The 25116-nt window shown below is 38.2% G+C and overlaps 1 protein-coding gene across 11 annotated transcripts in view; it reads right to left on the reverse strand.

Moving 5' to 3' along the window:
* LOC124102215 (ankyrin repeat domain-containing protein 26) overlaps positions 1 to 25116 on the reverse strand; it is a 126456-nt gene that overhangs the window by 39323 nt on the left and 62017 nt on the right. For all 11 annotated transcript variants that reach the window (XR_009228102.1, XM_046458430.2, XM_046458428.2 and 8 more), the window contains 2 exons: positions 23763 to 23946; positions 19471 to 19608 (listed from right to left, as the gene is read on the reverse strand). Coding sequence is in view for 10 of the 11 variants with exons in the window: in XM_046458430.2 (XP_046314386.1) it covers positions 19471 to 19608; positions 23763 to 23946 (322 nt within the window). In the remaining variant the exon portion in view is untranslated. The remainder of the gene's footprint in view (positions 1 to 19470; positions 19609 to 23762; positions 23947 to 25116) is intronic.

The raw sequence follows: 25116 nt of genomic DNA on the forward strand, positions 1-25116 counted from the left end.
TGAAACGGAAATGAGGAAAAACACTCCATTCACAATATCCTCAAAAAAAATAAAATACTTGGGAATCAACCTAACAAAAGAGGTGAAAGATTTATACAATAAAAACTACAGAACCCTAAAGAGAGAAGTAGAAGAAGATCTTAGAAGATGGAAAAATATACCCTGTTCATGGATAGGCAGAACTAACATCATCAAAATGGCGATATTACCAAAAGTTCTCTATAGGTTTAATGCAATGCCAATCAAAATCCCAACGGCATTTCTTGTAGAAATAGATAGGAAAAATAAAAGACCCAGAATAGCAAAAGCAATTCTAAGCAGGAAGTGTGAATCAGGCGGTATAGCGATTCTGGATTTCAAACTATATTACAGAGCAATAGTAACAAAAACAGCATGGTACTGGTACGAAAACAGGCGGGTGGACCAATGGTAAAGAATAGAGGACACAGAGACTAATCCACAAAGTTACAACTATCTTATATTTGATAAAGGAGCTAAAAGCATGCAATGGAGGAAGGATATCATCTTCAACAAATGGTGTTGGGAAAACTGGAAATCCATATGCAACAAAATGAAACTGAATCCCCTCCTCTCGCCATGCACAAAAGTTAACTCAAAATGGATCAAGGAGCTTGATATCAAATCAGAGACTCTGCGTCTGATAGAAGAAAAAGTTGGCTCTGATCTACATATTGTGGGGTCAGGCTCCAAATTCCTTAATAGGACACCCATAGCACAAGAGTTAATAACAAGAATCAACAAACGGGACTTACTCAAACTAAAAAGTTTTTTTCTCAGCAAGAGAAACAATAAGAGAGGTAAATAGGGAGCCTACATCATGGGAACAAATTTTTACTCCTCACACTTCAGATAGAGCCCTAATATCCAGAGTGTACAAAGAACTCAAAAAATTAGACAATAAGTTAACAAATAACCCAATCAACAAATGGGCCAATGACCTGAACAGACACTTCTCAGAGGAGGACATACAATCAATCAACAAGTACATGAAAAAATGCTCACCATCTCTAGCAGTCAGAGAAATACAAATCAAAACCACCCTAAGATACCATCTCACTCCATTGTGAGATTGGCAGCCATTCTGAAGTCAAACAACAACAAGTGCTGGAGAGGATGTGGGGAAAAGGGTACTCTTGTACATTGCTGGTGGGCTGCAAATTGGTGCGGCCAATTTGGAAAGCAGTATGGAGATTCCTGGGAAAGCTGGGAATGGAACCACCATTTGACCCAGCTATTGACCTTCTTGGACTATTCCCTGAAGACCTTAAAAGAGCGTACTACAGAGATACTGCCACATCGATGTTCATAGCAGCACAATTCACAATTGCTAGACTGTGGAACCAACCCAGATGCCCTTCAATAGATGAATGGATAAAAAAATGTGGCATTTATACACCATGGAGTATTACGCAGCACTAAAAAATGACAAAATCATGGAATTTGCAGGGAAATGGATGGCACTAGAGCAGATTATGCTAAGTGAAGCTAGCCAATCCCTAAAAAAACAAATTCCAAATGTTTTCTTTGATATAACGAGAGCAACTAAGAACAGAGCAGGGAGGAAGAGCAGGAGGATAAGATTAACATTAAACAGAGACATGAGGTGGGAGGGAAAGGGAGAGAAAAGGGAAATTGCATGGAAATGGAAGGAGACCCTCACTGTTATACAAAATTACATATAAGAGGTTGTGAGGGGAATGGGAAAAAAAACAAGGAGAGAAATGAATTACAGTAGATGGGGTAGAGAGAGAAGATGGGAGGGGAGGGGAGGGGGGATAGTTGAGGATAGGAAAGGTAGCAAAATACAACAGTCACTAATATGGCATTATGTAAAAATGTGGATGTGTAACCGATGTGATTCTGCAATCTGTATTTGGGGTAAAAATGGGAGTTCATAACGCACTTGAATCTAATATATGAAATATGATATTTCAAGAGCTCTGTAATGTTTTGAACAACCAATAAAAAAAAAAAACTTCAAACCTTATAGAAGCATAAATTCCCCAAAGTTCAAAAATTTAACTGAAGACAATGAATCCATAAAAGTAAAAAATTAATGATAACTTAAAAGGAATTTCAGAATTGGAAAAGTCTTTCCCTGAACTACATTAATGGAGGTAGTTAGCTAGAAATGAGCAGGAATTGGAGGGTCCAAAAGGGGAGAAGCTTTAAAGAGCCTCTGACCCGGAGGACTCCTTACTAATCACGTGTTGCCATAAGGAAATATATTTCTCCTTCCCCTTATGTGGGTAGGGCGAAAGTAAAGCTAAGAAATCTACCATAGGAATGCAGGTAGACAACTCAGAGACACTGGTATTACCAGTTTTTCTCCCTCCACATTGAGGGGGCCCATCACATTCTTGGGTCAATTTATGGGCACAGATCATGTTAACAAGGTCACATTTGTATCTACCACGCACTCCGAGTCAACTGACCATGTTATATAACTACTGTCAGAGTTGCTAGAACAGAAATGACAAAATGACTCAAGTACATAGATGTGTACTCTCAGTTTTCACACAGTGCAGGTTTATGATTACCCCCAAATGGATAATGGTTGTGCAAGTGCCACGACCCAATAGTAGTGGCTACCATCCATTCTAAGGTTTCATGCCACTGCAAATTTTCACTCCCTATCCTAACAAAAGCTTAAGCATAATAATTTCAGCACATCTGGGCCAACAGTCAATCTGTTCTGCCTCTTTCTCTGGGCTGTATCTCACTTTCTTTTATTGTTTCCTTGCCTTGCAATAAACCTGCTCTAATTACTATCCTGGCCTTGCTATACTTGGTTCTGTCCTGGGGTAACTACCTAAATTCTTAGGCAGGACACACAAAGGCTGAGGGTCACTCCACAGTGATCTTTCAATGTGTGGTAATAATTACAAGAGACCCAAAATGTAAAATAAGAAATTAAGAAATTTGATAATGAGTGCAAAAAAGATGGCAGAGTGGATTTAGGTAGGAACCCTCAATTCCTCTGCAATCTAGAATCGAAGATGTGAAAGAACAGCTGACTAGAAAGGTGTGTGACAGAATAAGTACTCTGAAACTCAATTTTAGACAATTTGAGATTTGGAGTGATTTAGAATTTGGTTACTTGAGCAAAACATAAAAAAATTCCTTGACCTCAAACCCTGACCAGTGTGTGGGGGAAGGGGTGGGTAACAAAATAGGAAAGAGTAGAGGCAAAACCCCAAAGCTTACTTCCTTAACAACAACTGGGAAAAAAAAAGGCAGAAAGAAAGGCAGTAAATGGAACAGGAGCATCAGACAGTGAAGAAGACTGCACAATTCATCCCAAGTTGTTGGCAGAAAACTGGGCAGGGCAGCCATTTAATAGAGACCATGGCTGGTTGACCTCCCTAGAAGAAATTAAATCTACATGACTTCTCCCCACCTATAGAAATAAAACCACAGGAAACACCTCTGAAATATGTTATCTTAGTAATATGCCTACAAAGACCTTGTAGAGGGATCACTGCTAGCTGAAGGTTACTGAAACCCTCTCCCCCTGACGACAGACAAAGGGAGCGGCGTGGAGCTGACCCAATGCAAGAAATTCCCAAGGAGTTAACCAATTCAGTACTCCGCACAGCTGCCAGATGCGTGAGCTCAATCGAAGACAGACCAATTGACACTACACCAATGATAATGGGTAAAACACCAGTGACCTGCAGTAGCCAGGGTGGCTTCTGTGCCAAATTGCCCATAGAGAACCTGCATTCGTAGGCTTAACAATTGCAGACAGTCATCAAGTGCTTAGATACAGCTGTATCAACATGCCCCAGCAGAGGGGAGTGATCCACAGCAGCCAGTGATAGTACTGAGTTTTGCACCCCTGCATCCAACACAAATGGCCAGCAGACAGAGCACATGACAAACATGAAGACTTGGCCCTCTGGGCTGACAACAAACATCAGCAGTTGGTGTACAAACTGTAACAACCAGGAAATTGGCTCCTGTGCACCAATTAGAGGGTCTAGAGCTACAAGTTCCAGAACTGTCAGTTGACATAATTCTTGTTGACACACACCAAAACACAGAAGGCATTTCCTGAGGATAACCCTAAGATGCCAGGGGAGAACCTCATATATGAAATGCAGTCACCCCACAAAGGAGCTTACGGAGGAGCATCCACCCCAGACACCAGCCACTGCCAGTGTACCAGATACAAGTCCACTGATCAGTAAACCTGCACACTCCATAGGGTGCAGCAGCCCTGAACTTCCCATGTGCCATTTAGCATCACTTCAACCAAAATACCTCCACTTTAGATGGCCACACCCGGAACACTCCAAAGTATACACAGGGGATTCCATACCAGATAGGACAGTGTTGGATACATGCAGCTTTTCTTTGTGAGGGCAAACAAAATTGTACCCCCTAACAGTGTGACCCAGCTGCGAAGTTGCAATTGGGGATCATCTCTTCTGATCCACCAGAAAGCCAGGTGGTGCCTGGACACAACAAGATCTGAGGTGGCCTCCTAAAATTGTATCAGAGATGAGCTGGTGTGATCACTACCTCTACACACAGGGAACTGTAGAGGTAAAGTCAAGGATTGGTGGGCATCTTCTAAAGGACCCATTATAAATCCCCATCAGGAAGACTCAACAAGACATCTCTCTACCTCAAATAGCTTGTCATGAAATGTAGCTCTAACATTAGTTTTGATTTTACAGATAATACTTTTCATATTGAATTAATAGCTGTTCCTTTATTATTCAATATTTCAGTCCTCAAGTCAATTGATTATATTTCTTCTAATGTTTTAAAGCATAAACTGAATCATCCTATCTTTCATCTCTTAGCTCAGATTTACACTTGCTCTTTTTAAGTCTCTCTTTCCACTATTGCATCATTTACTCCTGTCTTAACCTTTTTTCCTATTTTCTTCCTTTTATCTTATTTAGTTTGTATTGATTTCTCAATTTTTGTCTGCTTTCTCTTTACTCTTCAAACCCTTATTCAGTGTAGTTCTAATTTTCCTGTTTTTAATAAGTGATTTCTCAACCTATTCAAGAATATTTATGACTCCAATTTTATAGTTGGGTTAGGGGAGTTATGGAAAACATTTTCAGTAAGCTTTTCCCCCCTAAGGTTTATTAATGCATGGCTTTGTTCTAAAGTAGTTGCAAGTAATAGGGTTTAGTATATTCTCTCAAAATGGTGCTGGGTATTAGGCATAACAGTGGGTACACATTGAGTGGGAGTATTGACACTTAGATATTCACCCAGCCTAAGGCTCTTGGGAAGGAAGCTCGCTAAATATAGTCTCTTGCACAAAAGTAGAAGAGAAAATCACCTCAGCAGATGGGTAGAAATATAAACAATACGAAAAAGCAAGGGAAGAAGTCACCCAAATAGCCCGCAACACTTCAATAACTGATCTCATTGATACCACTGATTTCATTGATAACTACCTTGGAGGAAATGTCATACGGAATTCAGACGTTCATGGTTAAAAATAATCATGAACTAAAAGAAGACTAAGGAATGAGCTAAAGGAGAAATATAGGAAGTGAAGGAACATTTCATGAATAGATATTCTGAAAAAGAACCAATCAGAAATCCTGAAAATGAAAAACTCAATATATCAAAATAAATTCAGTTGAAAGCATTACCAATAGATTACAACTCATAGAAGACAGATATTCAGTCCTCAAAGACAAGGTATAGAAACTTAAAAATACAGTAATAAAGAGAAGATGACAGAGAACATGACCAGAATATCCAAGAAATCTGGGATAATATTAAGAGGCCAAATCTAAAAGACATTGGCTTAGAAGAAGGAAATAAAACACAAACTAAAGGAATGCTTAACCTTTAATGTCAGATAAATAATATCAAAAAAAAAATTTCCACACTTGAAAGTGAGACGGAAATTCAAATACACTATGCCTAGAATTAGAAATAGACAAGATCAAAAAAAAGATCCTCAAGATAGATTAAAACATTTAAAGTTAAGCAAAGCAGACTTTCTGTAATTTCTCAGCCCAGACTCTCAAAGCAAGGAGGGCTTAAAGTTGTGAATCATTGTGAATTATTGCTATATTCAGCAATGCTATTTTTTCAGAATTGTGGTAAAATAAAGCCCTTCCAAGAGAAGTAGAAACGAAAAGAATTCATGAGTACTAAACAGCATGATGAAAAATAATGTAGAATAAAAAAAAAAAAAAAAAAAAAAAAATTGAAGACAACAAATGGTTGAATCTTAATAAAAGAATACCCAAGTAAAAGGAAACAAGTCTGAATTAAATAGAAGTAAATCAAATGCAAAATGCTTGTCTAGCATGTGGTAGTCCCTGAGTCTGATTTCCAGAACTGCAAAAAAAAAAAAAAAACAAAACAAAACAAAAAAATCAAAATGGCTGGAAATAAAAATTATCTTCCTTTAATGACACGGAATGTAAATGTTCTCAAGTCTCAAATCAAAAAGACACAGAGTGGCACAGAGGATTAATAACTAAAAAAACTAAGATCCAACCATGTATTGTTTCAGAACTCACTTTACAGGCAAAGATATTTACAGGCTGAAGGTGAAAGGATGAAAAAAGATATGCCATGCAAATAGAAACTGAAGACAAGCAGATGTGACATGGACAAAGTAGACTTTGAGCCAAAATTAATTCAAAGAAATAAACAAGGTTGCGACCTTAAGATGGCTTGCACTAGGAAGATGGCCGCTGCGTACGGGGGTTGCTGAAGTGCTGAGCGTGGTGCTCAAAGCAGCGGCTTTAATAGAGATTTCGCACAGTCTGTTAAAGCTCCTTTCACCGTTAATCTGTAGTGGACCACTTTGCCAAGGAGCAGGAAGAACAAAGAAATCGAAAAAGAGACGCTTGGCTGCTCAGAGCCGCGGGCGCTTTGCTCCCATCTGCTTCCTCTTTCACTTCGCTCCGGGCGGAGAAGCTGAATGTGTAATCAGCAGTAGATTGTAAGTACCCGAGGCAAAGAAAGCTCAGTGCGCCCCGCCTTTTTTTTTCTTTTTTTTTTTTGAATATTTTTTATACAGGGAGAGTTTGTGGATTGGGATTGTTGGCGGGGCTGTGGTTTCTGTGCCGAAAATCCACTCCGCGGGAGCCGCCATTTGCTTTCTGCTTGCTGTCTTGATGGCTCTGTATACACTGTCCGGCAGCCGCACCTAGAGGTTGGAGCTGGGTTGCGTGCCGAGCCCTGTCCTCCAAAGGCTGGACTGCAGCCTCGAGCGTCTCTGTGGCCTGTTCGCCGCTGCACCTTCGGGCAGAGCCTGCTCTGGGGTCGTTCTGCACCCCCCTGCCAGGGGACCTGTGCTCCGGAGGAGGGGGACGGAGAGCCGCGGCGGCAGCCGCTGGGGCCCCTGGGGCCTGGCACCGGGCTGAAGAGCTGCGGAGGCCAGGGCGGCTCTGCTACGGTCGCAGACAAGCGCGACGCTCGTCAGCGCGGCCCAGAGACGGAGGCGACGGCGGCAGGGTTTCATTTCTAGAAATCTGGACTGGAAACAGAAGCAGCAGTTTGTATAATCCCAAGAACTTGCTTATACCAGGAAGCTGTAAGGGCAACATGAATATTACTGGGGAGATGTAACATGGTGGCAGGCGCAGAGAGATCAAGTCTCTGACATCTTAAACTGCGCGGGCATAGGGAGCCGTAAACTGTCTAAATGCTGTTTGCTCAGGATCACTAGGCAATGCTGAGCTGACGTGGATCTGGGGTGTACAGGCTGGGCCCCTCAGAACACACACACAGAGCCCGAATCGGAGGCAATTAAGCTCCGGTTCGCCTGCTTCGTGTGACTCAGCACTAACGATCCCACTGAAATAATTGGCCGGCCCTTAGGAACTTACAGAGGTAAAAGCCAACTGAGCCTTCATAGGCAGTGGCCACAGGACTGAAACGGGGATTGGGAGAGACAGTCAGGACCCACCCGTTGCATTGGTCATCCGGCAAAGGGAACAAACGGTCACCATTTGCATGGGATATCACCATGGCAGAGAAATGGCGTCACGGGCGGAGGAGATAACTGCATTGAAACCAGCGTGACAGGTGTGTAATCCCCTAGCCATCTCTCTCCACACAGCGGGGAAACCTTAAGGGCCACTCCCAGCTCTCCTGTGAACGCAATAACCAGACCAAGGGAATCAGGAGTGGCGCAGGACTCCCGGCGTGGAACTCCCGGCTACCGCTCCCACCAGTGCTGACAACTGAGGTCTCTTGCACCAGCTACTGGGGGCGTGGCTACAGGAGGGCAAGCAAATTCGCTGGGGGATCTCAGCCCCAAGCTCTACAAACTTAGGGTCTGAGGGAGGCAAACAGGGAGAGTGAGCCCAGGTGTTCATGAAAACAGGGCTCCCAGGAGCAGCAGACCTGGCGTGTAGCCAGTATTGTGATGAGCGCCACAGGTGAGCACGGCCTGGCTTGAGGAAACACAAGACAAGGCCCTAGACACTCAGGATTGGAGACCCGTCCAGTCTAGGAGAAAGAGCTGCTGCACAGTGAATGGTTCCCACCTATTGAGAGAAGCTTGGCCCAGTGGGCACAGCTCCACCTACTGGAAGAGAAGTTAATAGAACTCTAGGACTGCATTTATTATTATTATCATTTTTTTTTCTTCTTTTTCTTTCATTTTCAATTTTTATTTGTTGTTGTTCTTTAATTTTTTTTTAATGTTTCTATTTTTTTAATTTTTTTATTTTATTATTATTATTTTTTTTAATTTTAATTTTTTATTATCACTATTATTTTTGTTAAAAAAATTTTTTTCGTCTTTTCTTTCTTTCTTTATTATCTAATCTTTGTTATTCTTGTTTCTTTTGTCTTTTCATTTCTTTTCAATCTTCTTATTCCCCCTTCCTTGAATTCTACCTGCCTACTCTCATTCTCTTTAGTGACTTCTTCCCTTCCCTTCTAATATCTTTCCTCTCAAGCATCAAATAAATCTATAAGAGTAAACAGTAACTCAGCAGTCAAACAGAACAAGAAGTAACATGAGCAGCATAAAAAAACAAGGAAGAAAAGGAGTACAAACAATGAAGGACAGCCTAAATATTCAGGAGGACCTAGAGTCAGCAGAAAAATGGTCATATAAAGAACTCAAGGAATACCTTAGACAGATGGAATGGAACCTTAAAGAAGATACGAGACAGCAAATCCAAACAGTGAAAGAACACTTTGAAAATGAATTACATAGACAGATAAAAGAAGAAGTTAAGCATCTTTATCAGGAGATTGAGATTATAAAAAAAAACCAAACAATAATTCTAGAAATGAAGGAAACGATAAACCAAATTAAAAACTCAATTGAGAGTATCACTAACAGAGTGGAGCAAGTAGAAGCCAGAACATCAGATAATGAAGACAAAATATATCATCTTGAAAAGAGCCTAGCCAACTCAGAAAGGCTGGTTAAAAACCACGAGAAAAACATCCAAGAGATATGGGATAACATAAAGAAACCAAACCTACGAGTCATCGGGATAGAAGAAGGTACAGAGATTCAAACCAAGGGAATGAGTAACCTGCTGAAAGAAATAATTACAGAAAACTTTCCAGAAATAAAAAAGGAAACGGATATACAAATTGTAGATGCATACAGGACACCGAGCACACAAAATCACAGTAGACCAACGCCAAGACACATTGTTATGAAGATATCCAATATACAGAACAAAGAGAAAATATTAAAAGCTACAAGAGAAAGGAGGCAGATTACATTCAGGGGTAAACCAATAAGGTTAACAACGGATTTTTCATCACAGACGCTGAAAGCGAGAAGATCCTGGAACAACGTATTTCAAACACTGAAAGACAATGGATGCCAACCAAGAATTCTGTATCCAGCAAAATTAAGATTCAGGTACGATAACGAAATAAAAATCTTTCATGATAAACAAAAGCTAAAAGAATTTGCAGCCAGAAAACCAGCATTGCAAAGCATCTTGAGCAAAACACTACATGAGGAAGAAATGAAAAACAATAACCAAAACCATCAGTGGGAAGTGCCTCTATAAAGACAGAGGGTGGGGGGAAAGCTAACCATGGAGAAACAAACTAAATTAAAAAAAAAAAAAAGAAGATAAATAATCAAACATGGCTGGAAGTACAAACCATATATCAATAGTAACTCTAAACATTAATGGCTTAAACTCTCCAATAAAGCGACATAGGCTGGTAACATGGATTAAAAAAACAAATCCAACAATATGCTGCCTCCAGGAGACACATCTGATTGGAAAAGACATACACAGGCTGAAGGTGAAAGGTTGGGAAAAATATACCATGCACACGGTCCTCGTAAGCAAGCAGGGGTGGCCATCCTCATATCGAATAAAATTGACTTCAAGACTAAATTAATCAAAAGGGATAAGGAAGGACATTATATACTGTTAAAAGGAACCATTCACCAACAAGACATAACAATTATCAATATTTATGCACCAAATAATGGTGCTGCGACGTTCATAAAACAAATTCTCCTCAAGTTCAAGAATCAAATAGACCACAGCACAATAATTATGGGTGACTTCAACACACCTCTCTCACAATTGGACAGATCCTCCAAACAAAAGCTGAATAAAGAAACTATAGAACTCAATATCACAATCAACAACCTAGACTTAACTGACATATATAGAATATATCAACCATCATCAAGTGGATATACTTTTTTCTCAGCAGCACATGGATCCTTCTCAAAAATAGACCATATATTATGCCATAGGGCAACCCTCAGTAAATATAAAGGGGTGGAGATAATACCATGCATTTTATCTGATCATAATGGAATGAAACTGGAAATCAATGATAAAAGACGGAAGGAAAAATCCTACATCACATGGAAAATGAACAATATGTTACTGAATGATCAATGGGTTACAGAAGACATAAAGGAAGAAATCAAAAAATTCTTAGAGATAAATGAAAATACAGACACAACATATCGGAATCTATGGGACACAATGAAAGCAGTTTTAAGAGGGAAATTCATCGCTTGGAGGTCATTCCTCAAAAAAAGGAAAAACCAACAAATAAATGAGCTCACACTTCATCTCAAAGCCCTAGAAAAGGAAGAGCAAAACAACAGCAAATGGAGCAGAAGACAAGAAATAATTAAAATCAGAGCGGAAATCAATGAAATTGAAACAAAAGAAACTATTGAAAAAATTAACAAAACTAAAAGTTGGTTCTTTGAAAAAATAAATAAGATCGACAGACCCTTAGCCATGCTAACGAAGAGAGAGAACTCAAATCACTAACATACGGGATGAAAAAGGCAATATCACAACAGATGCTACAGAAATACAGAAGACAATTAGAAATTATTTTGAAAACCTATATTCCAATAAAATAGAAGATAGTGAAGACATTGATAAATTCCTTAAGTCATATGATTTGCCCAGACTGAGTCAGGAGGATACTCACAACTTAAACAGACCAATAACAATAGATGAAATAGAAGAAGCAATCAAAAGACTTCCAACCAAGAAAAGCCCAGGACCGGATGGGTATACAGCGGAGTTTTACAAAACCTTTAAGGAAGAATTAATACCAATACTTTTCAAGTTATTTCAGGAAATAGAAAAAGAAGGAGCTCTGCCAAATTCATTCTATGAGGCCAACATCACCCTGATACCGAAACCAGACAAAGACACCTCAAAGAAAGAAAACTACAGACCAATATCTCTGATGAACATAGATGCAAAAATCCTCAATAAAATTCTGGCGAATCGGATACAAAGGCACATCAAAAAAATTGTGCACCATGATCAAGTAGGATTCATCCCTGGGATGCAAGGATGGTTCAATATACGGAAATCAATAAATGTTATTCACCACATCAATAGACTTAAAAATAAGAACCATATGATCATCTCAATAGACGCAGAAAAAGCATTCGACAAAGTACAGCATCCCTTTATGTTCAAAATATTAGAAAAACTAGGGATAACAGGAACTTACCTCGACATTGTAAAAGCTATCTATGCTAAGCCTCAGGCTAGCATCATTCTCAATGGAGAAAAATTGAAGGCATTCCCCCTAAAATCTGGAACAAGACAGGGATGCCCTCTATCACCACTTCTATTCAATATAGTTCTCAAAACACTGGCCAGAGCAATTAGACAGACGAAAGAAATGAAAGGCATAAAAATAGGAAAGGAAGAACTTAATTTATCACTATTTGCAGATGACATGATTCTATACCTAGAAGACCCAAAAGGGTCTACAAAAAAAACTACTAGAACTAATAAATGAATTCATCAAAGTGGCAGGATATAAAATCAACACGCATAAATCAAAGGCATTTCTGTATATCAGCGACAAAACTTCTGAAACGGAAATGAGGAAAAACACTCCATTCACAATATCTTCAAAAAAAATAAAATACTTGGGAATCAACCTAACAAAAGAGGTGAAAGATTTATATAATGAAAACTACAAAACCCTAAAAAGAGAAGTAGAAGAAGATCTTAGAAGATGGAAAAATATACCCTGTTCATGGATAGGCAGAACTAACATCATCAAAATGGCGATATTACCAAAAGTTCTCTATAGGTTTAATGCAATGCCAATCAAAATCCCAACGGCATTTCTTGTAGAAATGGATAAAGCAATCATGAAATTCATATGGAAAAATAAAAGACCCAGAATAGCAAAAGCAATTCTAAGCAGGAAGTGCGAATCAGGCGGTATAGCGATACCAGACTTAAAACTATATTACAGAGCAATAGTAACAAAAACAGCATGGTACTGGTACCAAAACAGGAGGGTGGACCAATGGTACAGAATAGAGGACACAGAGACTAATCCACAAAGATACAACTATCTTATATTTGATAAAGGAGCTAAAAGCATGCAATGGAGGGAGGATAGCATCTTCAACAAATGGTGCTGGGAAAACTGGAAATCCATATGCAACAAAATGAAACTGAATCCCCTCCTCTCGCCATGCACAAAAGTTAACTCAAAGTGGATCAAGGAGCTAGATATCAAATCAGAGACTCTGCGTCTGATAGAAGAAAAGGTTGGCTCCGATCTACATATTGTAGGGTCGGGCTCCAAGTTCCTTAATAGGACACCCATAGCACAAAAGTTGATAACAAAAATCAACAAATGGGACTTACTTAAACTGAAAAGTTTTCTCTCAGCAAGAGAAACAATAAAAGAGGTAAATAGGGAGCCTACATCATGGGAACAAATTTTTACTCCTCACACTTCAGATAGAGCCCTAATATCCAGAGTATACAAAGAACTCAAAAAATTAAACAATAAGATAACAAATAACCCAATCAATAAATGGGCCAAAGACCTGAACAGACACTTCTCAGAGGAGGACATACAATCAATCAACAAGTACATGAAAAAATGCTCACCATCTCTAGCAGTCAGAGAAATGCAAATCAAAACCACCCTAAGATACCATCTCACTCCAGTAAGATTGGCAGCCATTATGAAGTCAAACAACAACAAGTGCTGGAGAGGATGTGGGGAAAAGGGTACTCTTGTACATTGCTGGTGGGACTGCAAACTGGTGCGGCCAATCTGGAAAACAGTATGGAGACTCCTGGGAAAGCTGGGAATGGAACCACCATTTGACCCAGCTATTGCCCTTCTTGGACTTTTCCCTGAAGACCTTAAAAGAGCGTACTACAAGGATACTGCTACATCGATGTTCATAGCAGCACAATTCACAATTGCTAGACTGTGGAACCAACCCAGATGCCCTTCAATAGATGAATGGATAAAAAAATGTGGCATTTATACACCATGGAGTATTACGCAGCACTAAAAAATGACAAAATCATAGAATTTGCAGGGAAATGGATGGCACTAGAGCAGATTATGCTTAGTGAAGCTAGCCAATCCCTAAAAAACAAATACCAAATGTCTTCTTTGATATAATGAGAGCAACTAAGAACAGAGCAGGGAGGAAGAGCAGGAAGAAAAGATTAACATTAAACAGATACATGAGGTGGGATGGAAAGGGAGAGAAAAGGGAAATTGCATGGTAATGGAGGGAGACCCTCATTGTTATACAAAATTACATATAAGAGGTTGTGAGGGGAATGGGAAAATAAACAAGGAGAGAAATGAATTACAGTGGATGGGGTAGAGAGAGAAGATGGGAGGGGAGGGAGGGGGGATGGTAGAAGATAGGAAAGGTAGCAGAATACAACAGTTACTAATAGGGCATTATGTAAAAATGTGGATGTGTAACCGATGTGATTCTGCAATCTGTATTTGGGGTAAAATTGGGAGTTCATAACCAAGTTGAATCTAATGTATGAAATATGATATGTCAAGAGCTTTATAATGTTTTGAACAACCAATAAAAAAATAAAAAAAAAATAAACAAGGTTGCTTTATGCTGGTTAAGGGAACTATCCAACAACAAGATAGAATGATTGGAAATATTTATGTCACAAATATCAATGCATCTACTTAGGTAAACACTATTTGATTAAAAAAAAACACCTCAAATAGACTTCAAAACAATAGAACTAGATGATTTCAACACAATTCTCTCACCAAGAGATAGGTCACCCTCACACAAAGTATGTAATGGCTTTTCAGACCTAAAAAATAATGCTAATCAAATGGACCCAACAGACATCTATATAATATTTCATCAATCCAAAACAGAATTCATTTTCTTCTCAGCTATACATGAAACCTTCTCCAAAATAGTCCATATTTTAGAAAACAAAGCAAGTCTTAGAAAATATAAGAAAATAAAATTAAAAAAGGAAAAAGATAATTTTCTTTTTTGCATTTTATCAGATCAGAATGGAATAAAGCTAGGAATCCACAAGATAAAAAACAGAAACCACTTAAACACATGGATACTAATATACTTCTGTATGAGGAATGGGTCTTAGAAGAAATCAGGGGAGAAATAAAAAAAATCTGAAAAACAAATGTGAAGAGAGTTATAAAATTAAAATCTCTGAGAGTATGAAGGCAGTTCTGGAGGAAAGTTTGCAATATGGAGTGATTACATAAAAACAAATACAGAAAGATTCCAAATAAATAATCTAATGTTACATCTCAAGGTCCTAGAAAAGTAAGAACAGACTAATTCCATTATTTTCCAGAGCAAGACAGGAAATAATGAAGATCAGAGCCAAAATTAACAAAATCAAGAATAAAAAAATACAAAGGATCAATACAATAAAGAGCTGTTTATTTATTTATTTTTAAAACTGGGGATGGAACTCATGAGCACTTTAATCCCTAGCCTTTTTAATTTATTTATTTAGAGACAGGGCTCACTAAGTTGTGAGGCTGGCCTAATACAACCCTCCTCTGGCCTCTCAAATTGTTGGGATTACAGGCATGCACCACTGTATCTAGCAGAGTTGGTTCTTTAAAAAAATAAACAAGATTGATAAACCCTTAGTCAAATAAGAACCAAATCAAAAGTGTAGAGATGAAAAGTATATATCACTAGAAATATTTTTGAAATACAGAGGATCATTAGGAACTATTTTGATATTGATTAAATTTTCATCACATATGATCCACTCAAATTGAACCAAGAGGATATAGAAAACCTAAACAGATGGATATCAAGGAATAAACTGAAGCAGTAGTTGAAAACCTTCCAAAAGAGGAAAGCCCAGCACCAGAGGGTTTCTCAGGTGAGTCTAGTAAAGAAGAATTAATGCCAATTCTCCTCAAATTATTCCATGAAATAGAAAAGGAACACTACCAAATTTATTCTATGAAGTCATTATCACATGATATTCAAACTAAATAATGACACACTAAGGAAAGAAAACTACAGAACAATAACTCTGATGATCACAGATTCAAAAATCCTTAATACAATATTAGCCATTTACATTCAAAAACACATTAAGAAGATGGTACACCATGATCAAAATGGTTTCAACCCAGGGACACAAGGTTGATTCAACATATACAAATCAATAAATATAATTCACCACATAAATACAATTAAGGACAAAAATCACATCATCTGAAGAGATGCAGAAAAAGCCTCTGACAAAATTCAGCACCCATTTATGGGAAAAATACTGAAGAAACTAGGGATAGAGGAACTTATCTCAATATCATAAAGGCTTCATATGATAAACCCATAGGAAATATCATACTGAATGGAGAAAAACTGAACAGCATTTTTTTCTAAAATCAAGAATAAGACATTGTTGCCTGCTCTCATTACTCCTATTCAGTGTGTTCTTGAAATTAGCCAGATAAGTCAGGCAAGAGAAGGAAATTAAAGAAATATAAATAGAAAAAAATATTACATTATCTCTGTTTCCCAATGACATGATCCTATATCTAGAAGATTCCCCCCACAAAATAAAATTCCATCAGAAGACTATTGTAGCTGATAAATAAATTCAGCAAAGTAGCAAGATACTAGATCAACGTTTAAAAAATCAACAGCTTTCCTATACTTTAATAGTGAATCTGCTGAGAAAAAATGAGAAAAATAATTCCATTCACAATAGCTTTAAAAACCAGATCAAACCAAATCAAACTCAAAACAAAAAAATCAACCTGTGAATACACCTAACCAAGGAGGTGAAAGACTTCTACAATGAAAATTACAGAACACTGAAAAAAGAAGCTGAAGAAGACCTCAGAAGATGTTTCTTTAACCTGCACAAAAATCAACTCAAAGTGGATCAAAGACCTAGGAAATAGACCAGAGACACCACAGCTGCAGAAGATGGAAAGACCTCCCATATTATTAGATAGGTAGAATTAATATTGTCAAAATGGCTACATTTTGATATACAGATTCAATGTAATCTCCATCAAAATAACAAATGGCATTTTTCACAAAACTAGAAAAATATTTTAAATTCACTGTAGGAAAAACAGACTCAGAGTAGCAAAGCCATACTGAGCAAGAAGAGTGATGCTGGTGGCTTTATGATACCTGTTCTCAAATTATACAATAGAGCTATAGTAACAAAAACAGCATAGTACTAGTATAAAAAGACATGGAGATCAATGGAATAGAGTGGAAGAGACCAAGAAAAAAAATCCATATAGCTAGTCATCTGTCCCTAATACAAGTGCCAAAAACATACATTGGAGAAAAGAACTTTTTTTTTATCAAATGGTGCTGGAAAAACTGGCTAGCCATTGTAGGAAAATGAAACTAGATTCCTGTCTGTTCACCTTGCATAAAAATCAACTCAAAGTGGATCAAAGACCTAGGAAATAGATCAGAGACACCACAGCTGCTAGAATAAAACAAAGGGCCAATACTCCAACACACTAATGCAGGCAATGACTTCCTTTATAAGACTGCTAAAGCTTAAGAAATAAAACCAGGAATCAATTAAGGGGGATAGCTTCAAATTAAAAAGCTTCGGCGCAGGAAACAAGAGTGTGAAATGAGAGTCTATTGAATGGGAGAAGATCTTTGCCAGTTACTCTTCTGACAGAAAATCAATATGCAGAATATATAAAAAACTCAAAAACCTTACCATGAAAAAAAAAATAGCTCTATCAAATAATGGGCAAATGAATTTGCAAATGACTAACAAATACATGCAAAAATGTTGAACACCCTTAGCAATCAGAAAAATGCAAATCAAAACTACACTAAGATTTCATCTCATTATAGTTAGAATGACAATCATCAAGAATACAAATAATAATTGCTGGGTGAGGACATGGGGGAAAAGTTTCACTCCCGTATTTGTTGGTGGGACTGCAAATTAGTACAAACACTCTGGAAAGCAGTATGAAGATTCCCCAAAAGCCTAGGAATGGAACCACCATATGACCTAACTATCCCACTCCTTGGTACCTAAGAACTAAAATCAGCATATTATAGTGACAAATGCATAAAAATATTTATAGCAGGAGCACAATTCACAAGAGCAAGTTATAGAACCATCCTAAGTGTCCCTCAATAGACAAATGGATAAATGTCTGGTATATATAAAATTTTTGCTCATCCAAAACCAAAAATGAATTATGTCATTTTCTAATAAATTGATGGAAATGTAGAACATCATACTAAATGAAATAAACTTTTTCTCACATGTGGAAACTAGAAAGAAATAAAGAATTAGGGGGAAAAAAAGATCTCACAAAAATAGAAGAAAGAACAGCAGAGTAGAAGAAAGAGATTCAGGGAGAGGGAGGAGGGATGGGAAAGGGAAGAACTATAGAATGAAACTGACCAAACTATGAAATGTGCATGTAATGAATATATCATAATAAATTCCACTTTTATATATAACTATGAGGCACCAATTAAAAATTAATTAATTGAAGGAAGATCAATAGAGGAGAGGAAAGACATCAGGAGGAGAAAGGACAGGAATGAAGGAAGTAGTACTGGGAATTGAAATAGAGCAAATTATGGTATATGCATTTATGGATATGTCAAAATGAAATCCATGATTATGTATAACTATAATGCATTAATTAAAAAAAGAAATTTCATCATTTTAAAAAAGTTAGGTTTATACTCTGATATCTAATGTATACAGCATAATAAAAGCCTTAGCTCTACATATGTTTGGACAGATAAAATTTTCCAATGATTTTAGATTCCTTTTTCCTGAAAATATTACATAATACTCCAACATTTTAATAGTCATTTATAAGAATTATAGTTGTTGATAAACGTATACATTATAATAAGCACTTCTACATATATCATTGAACTCAATCATCACAATTCTGCAAGACAGGTTAAAAATGTAAGCAAGCCACAGGATTTTCCCCATATTTTCTGAATCTACTTCTAGTATTCTACCAAATCAGTTGTTTCTGTATTGCAAATATATAAATATAAAAAAAGTCCTGTAATTCAAAATGCTGTGGAAAATAAGGTGAAATTTATGGGGCTGTTCTTAGTCAATATTGATATTACTTGCTGGTGTAGTAACCTTTCTTTCTTCTTCATGGTGTTTTAGAAACTAATACAAATGAGGAAAATACAAATACCTATTTCACTATAAACAAAATACTTTTAACAAAAAATATCACTAAGTATATATTATGGTATACCATTGTTTTCAAAAGCTCTTTTTACTGAAATAAGAGGTTGCTTGAGGAAATGACATCCAAAATAGGTCTCTGCTTCGATACTTTTCTTTCTTGTAGTAGATGTTACAAACAACCTCATATCGAGGGGGTGAAATCACTGCAAACACCTAGAAAGAACATCCATTGCTACTACAAAGGGTTTTGAGATGGTGAAATCATCAATTCCTAGAGAAAATATTAAAGTCTTTTCTTTGAATGACTATTGAACTACTACAGACAAATGAAGTTGAATTAAGAACATTAATTTATTCAATGAGTCCCAAATGCCACACCACTCCAAAATATATAACTATGTATATAAAAAAACCATGTTAAAATAAATAAAGAATTGGCTATACTTTCCAAAATGCATATGTTGTTTTTTAAAATATGAAGACATACAAAATACACACACGAATTGGCAATGAATAAGGAAAATACCTCTGAACTCATTTTCATTTGCGCCATTTCTATTTCCTTTTGTTTGCAAAGATGATTTGCCAGAATCCCATCTTGTAATATTCTAGCATTCTGTTCTTGAGTAAGCTGCCTCTGGAGGTCATTTCGGTCCTCTAAAACCTAGAGATAACATTTCATTAAGTTTTTGGTTTTGTTACACTGGGGAAATTCTAAAAGCTTAACTAAAAGCACAATCCACAAAATTAAACACACACACACACACACACACACACACACAACTATAAAAAGGAAGTAGTCTATTAAAGTCATATGAATTACTTAATTTTGTGCTTTTTTTTTTTCTTGGTACTAGAGATTTTTTTTCTTGGTACTCAGAGGCACTTAACCACTAAGCCCCATCACCAGTCCATATATATATATATATATATATATATATATATATATATATTTTTTTTTTTTTTTTGTTTTTTGTTTTTTGTTTAGGTTTTGAGACAGGGTCTCACTAAATTGCTTAGGGCCTTGCTAAGTTGTTGAGGCTGACTTTGAACTTGTGATCCTCCTGCCTTAGCCTCCTGAGCTGTTGGGATTAAAATTAAATTTGTCAAAGAATATAACCAGTTCTTAACAATATATAGAAACAATATCATGAAGTAAACATTTTTATAAAACATTTAATTAGTTTCACAATAGTTTCAAAGCTATTTAATTTGTATTTTTGGATTTTAACATAAAAATGCTGCATTTACAATTTTTGTTAGTAATTAAAATCATTTACTTTTCATTCCTTCATTCAGAAAACATATAGTGAACATCTATTAGAAGCCAAGATTCACAATGCATAATTTTAGTTATAAGAATCATAATTTATTTTTAGGGTAATGTGGTAAGTCATTCTTATAGACCGTGGCCGCCATTAGAAGATGGCGCCGGCTTCCACTGTGGCCTGTGATAAACAACTCCTAATATGGAGAGTTTGGCGCGCAATCCCTTACCACCCTATGAGAAAGGTCCACGTGGCAGCTTGGGATTGGTATGCGGGAGGCTTTATTAGGCTGTGCTTGGGCGCTCGGCGGGGGGTCGCTAGAAGATGATACTTGAATCAAGGCCTGAATAAACTGCTGAAAGAAGAATCCTGTGTCGTGTTTTCCCTTGCCCGCGAGGGGTCGCGACAATTGGTGGCCCATACGGGGAATTATATTCCTCGAACCCAGGATCCAGAACTTTCAGCAGTCAGGGTGGTGCACCGGTAAGTTCCCAGGTAAAGTGGGAATCCACAAGCTAATAGCGGGACGCTCCTCGGTAAAGAAAGAGAGAGCGGGAAAAGGGACGCTCCCCTGTAAAAGGAAGAGAGCGGGGAATTCATAGAATGGAACGCTCCCCTGTAAAAGGAAGAGAGCGGGGAATTCATAGAACGGAACGCTCCCCTGTAAAAGGAAGAGAGCGGGGATTTTTGTACTTTCACTTTCTTTATAGCTCTAAAAACATTATGGGCGCTACCTCTTCAAGCCCAATTTTGTTGGCCCTAGATGGGTTGTTACGTTCAAAAGGACTTAAAGTAAAGCAGAGCACTTTGCAGATGTTTTTAAGAGAAGCTGCCGGGGCCGGGGCCGCGGCCGCGGTCTGGGCATGAGGATGGCGGTGGGCTCAGTCAAGATGCAGCCGCCGTGCGAGAACCTGGCCCTGGCCGCGGCGGTGGACAGCGCTCTGCGCCGCAGTCCCAGCGCCCGCGAGCCGGAGTGCGAGCAGCCGCCGGCGTCGCTGCGGCCGCGGCTGAAGGACCTGCCTGCACTGCTGCGGAGCGGGCTCACGCTGCGGAGAAAGCAGAGCGCCGCCGGGGGCCGGGACCGGACGGAGCCGGTGTGGGTTCCAGAACGCCTGACAAGAAGAGTCCCCACAAATACATCTGAGTTAAATATAACCACTTTGGCCATTACTTCCCAGGTGTTAATTCCGTTGTCTCCTTCTAATCAGACCTCTAATGCCACTCATTTTAAGGCTTCTCCTTATTGCACCCCTGAGTATGGCTTCCCTCCAATATTCATGCCTTGTCAAGATCATTCTTGGGAGAAATATCAGGTCGCTAAAGGTTTCTCCCTTTCCCCCTCTCTTAAAAGATATTTGTATAATTCTTCCAACAATAATTCCTCTATAGGAGCAGGTTGGTCTTGGTTTCAATGGTTGATTTCCAATGAAAAGGGAGCCACAGCTGATATTTCCACTTTGGCTCAATTACGAGGAGTCCAAAGTTGGCTGTTTAATGTTTCTGGCAGTACCCAAGACTCGGAGCGAGGTAGGAGGCTTAGAATTTCTGCAAATAATTCACAATTATCTAATGCTACATTACCCTCCGCAGCAGTCTGTCTCCAATCTCCGTTCCTGTTTCTTTTGGCTAATGATACATCACAGGGGATGCTTAATTGTTCTAATGTTACCTGCTACTTGTCTGAGTGTTGGAATGGCTCCTGGACTACGGCAATGGTTATGAAAATTCCAACCTTTGTCCCGATCCCGGTTACTGCAGATCCAGAGTCTTTTCCTATTGTTGAACTGATTAGAGCCCGCAGAGATTTTGGAATTACGGCAGCTATAGTGACAGCTGTGGCGGTATCTGCTGCTGCAGCAGTTACAGCTGGAGTAGCCATGGCCAGCCAGGTACAAACTGCTGCCACTATTAATCAGGTTATTCAACAAACATCCACCGTACTTGAATCCCAAAGTGAAATTAATCAACACATTTTATCTGGGATTTTGGCTGCTAATCAAAGGATAGATCTGCTTCAAGCTCAAGTTGAGGAGTTGTCTGACCTAGTACATTTGGGTTGTATTGATCAACGTGCGCATTTATGTATAACCTCTGTCAGATTTAATGATTCCAGAAATGCCTCCAGCATCATCGGGGAGTATCTATCCGGAACCTGGTCCATGGAAGCAGAAAACTTGATCCAGTCTCAACTAACTCAGACTGCTGTTTTGAATAGTACCCGTGTCGAACCAGTGACTTTGGGTCAATTCACCAGTTGGCTGTCCTCTGCCTTTTCCTTTTTTAAGGAATGGGTGGGAGTGGGCATTTTTGGGGCAATGTGTTGCTTCGGTGTTGTACTTTGTTTGTGGCTTCTCTGTCGCCTTAAAGCTCGCCATGCGCAAGAGAAAGCTATGATTGTACAGGCTCTTGCGGCCTTAGAGAATGGCATTTCTCCACAAATCTGGCTTGCACATCTTAAACAGTGATTTCAGGGCATGGTCATTGCACCCCAAGTTAATTTCACATTGCACTGGGATTGGCGTGCCCTCTTTCCTATGCTTTCTCAGTGCTGAATAGCCCTTGCACTCTGCAGGTCTTGTTACCATTGCACGCAGATGGGTTTCAGGACTGGTCTTTCTTCTCGGCTACAGACTCTTTACCTTCCTCTGGGGTTTAGGGATTGTGTTGCCAACTTAAATTTTGTCATTATTACCAGGCTACCGTGTTATCCTACTTCTCACCGTCGTCACGATGCAGGATGCAAGGCAAGGCACCGCACTTGAGTGATCCCTCAACGGACCTCAAGGAAATCATGTCCTATTGCATGCGGGTTTGACGTCCACGCCCCGCCCTACGAAAAAAGGCGTCGGCTGATATGGGACCAGGTCTAGGGAAGGGCCCTCCTTAGGACTGAACCATACATTGCAGCCACTTCTGCACAGTGGGATAGGACCTCTACTTTCGCCTGCATTGTTTTATAAAACAGAAGGGGGAACTGTGGTAAGCCATTCTTATAGACTGTGGCCGCCATTAGAAGATGGCGCCGGCTTCCACTGTGGCCTGTGATAAACAACTCCTAATATGGAGAGTTTGGCGCGCAATCCCTTACCACCCTATGAGAAAGGTCCACGTGGCAGCTTGGGATTGGTATGCGGGAGGCTTTATTAGGCTGTGCTTGGGCGCTCGGCGGGGGGTCGCTAGAAGATGATACTTGAATCAAGGCCTGAATAAACTGCTGAAAGAAGAATCCTGTGTCGTGTTTTCCCTTGCCGGTGAGGGGTCGAGACAGGGTAAAATAACATATTGTTTTAAACATAAACAATAATCATATGCCAACTAACATTGCTCTAGTCCACAAAAGACCACTTATATAATGATGGTCTTTCAAGATTATATTGTCTAGATATCTTAAGTTCATGTAAGCATATGCTATAATCTTTGCATTACAATGAAATTGCTAAATAACACATTTCTCAGGTCACATCCTTGTCATTAGGTGACACACTATATATCAAAGGGATATAAGTAATATTGATGATTAATATGAAAATTTTACCAAAGATAGATTTACCTGATTCAAATTAATTTTTACAGTCTTTAACTCCACCTCTAGTGTCCTGAGAGAGATTTCAAGTTGTTGTTTCACTTCAACTTCTTTATTATATTGCTCTTCTTTCTTTCTTAAGTGTTGTTTAATTTTTTCATAAGCGTTATCAGCATTTCTTCTCTTTTCCTTTTCTTCTTTTAAGGCAAATCTACAGTTTAGTATACTTTATTTTAAAATGTATTTTGTTAAAAAATTAAAAGTTCATTTTGTGATCTTATTCTACATACAGTGATTTATTATCCAAATAAAATTACTATATTTTTGAACATTTTTCATTTCTAATTCTCATGTTTTTGATTTTTCACTTCAGTCGCCTCCAAAGGACATATACACTTGAAAACTAATAATAAAAGAACATTCTCTTAATTGATAAATTTCTTTTAGTACTAATTTTGCTGTAAAGTTATATACTCAAATTATCTTTTTAACAACATAGTAATTCCTCCTCAATTAAAAAATAATAATTTAAAGTTAATTAAGTTTGAAAAAAATTATTTATAAACAAGTTTATAAATTCACCAGAAATAAATTTTTATCTTCATGAAACTTTACCAGTGTCCCTAAAAATGATTTACAGTGTAAGATAGTACCTTCAGATGTATTCACACAACATAAATTTGCACATCACTATAAACCAAGACTAGGCTAAGGAGCCCAATGTCTATTATTACCTTTTTATATTTCTTTGTTGTATTACTTTCAACTTACCTTAATTATTATTATTTTTATAAGCAAATTAAAATTCTCCTTTGGAACAAGATAGGATCTAGTACATAATCTAATATAGAGAGCAATGTTCTTGGTCACACATGTATGGAGTTTCTGAAGGGCAGTGGAGATTATTGCTAGGCACAGTAGGACCTTTATGCCGACAAGTGAACTAAAGAAATCCATACTACTTCACAAAGAAGTCCCCCCATAAGAGTATTTAACCTGGACATAGAAGTATTAAATTGAAGTCCACAGAGCACTTTACAAGAGTTCTGACCTGGAGGGGGTAAACCTTGGTGCACTTCCCTTCTATTGCCTCAATATTACTGGAGTGAAGATTTGATGACTCTTGTTAGAAGGTTCATTTCATTTCCCATTACTCTCCCAACCTTAAGCAAATTTATAGAGGAACTTAAGTTTGGTGCTTCCATAATACTAAGAGTATTTGAAGCAACCTATGACACTACTCTTGCGGAGAAAGAAGGTATCCATATTCTTGATTGGCCTTTTGATGATGGTGCACGACTGGTCCAAATTGTCGATGACTGGTTTAATCTTGTAAAACTTAAGTTTCATGAAGAACCTATTTACTGTGTTGCAGGCCTTG

This window comes from Marmota monax, unplaced genomic scaffold, assembly GCF_021218885.2.
Source record: "Marmota monax isolate L192 unplaced genomic scaffold, Marmota_monax_Labrador192_F-V1.1 WCK01_AAM20220418_F8-fsc00161, whole genome shotgun sequence".
NCBI classification, from domain to species: Eukaryota; Metazoa; Chordata; class Mammalia; order Rodentia; family Sciuridae; genus Marmota; species Marmota monax.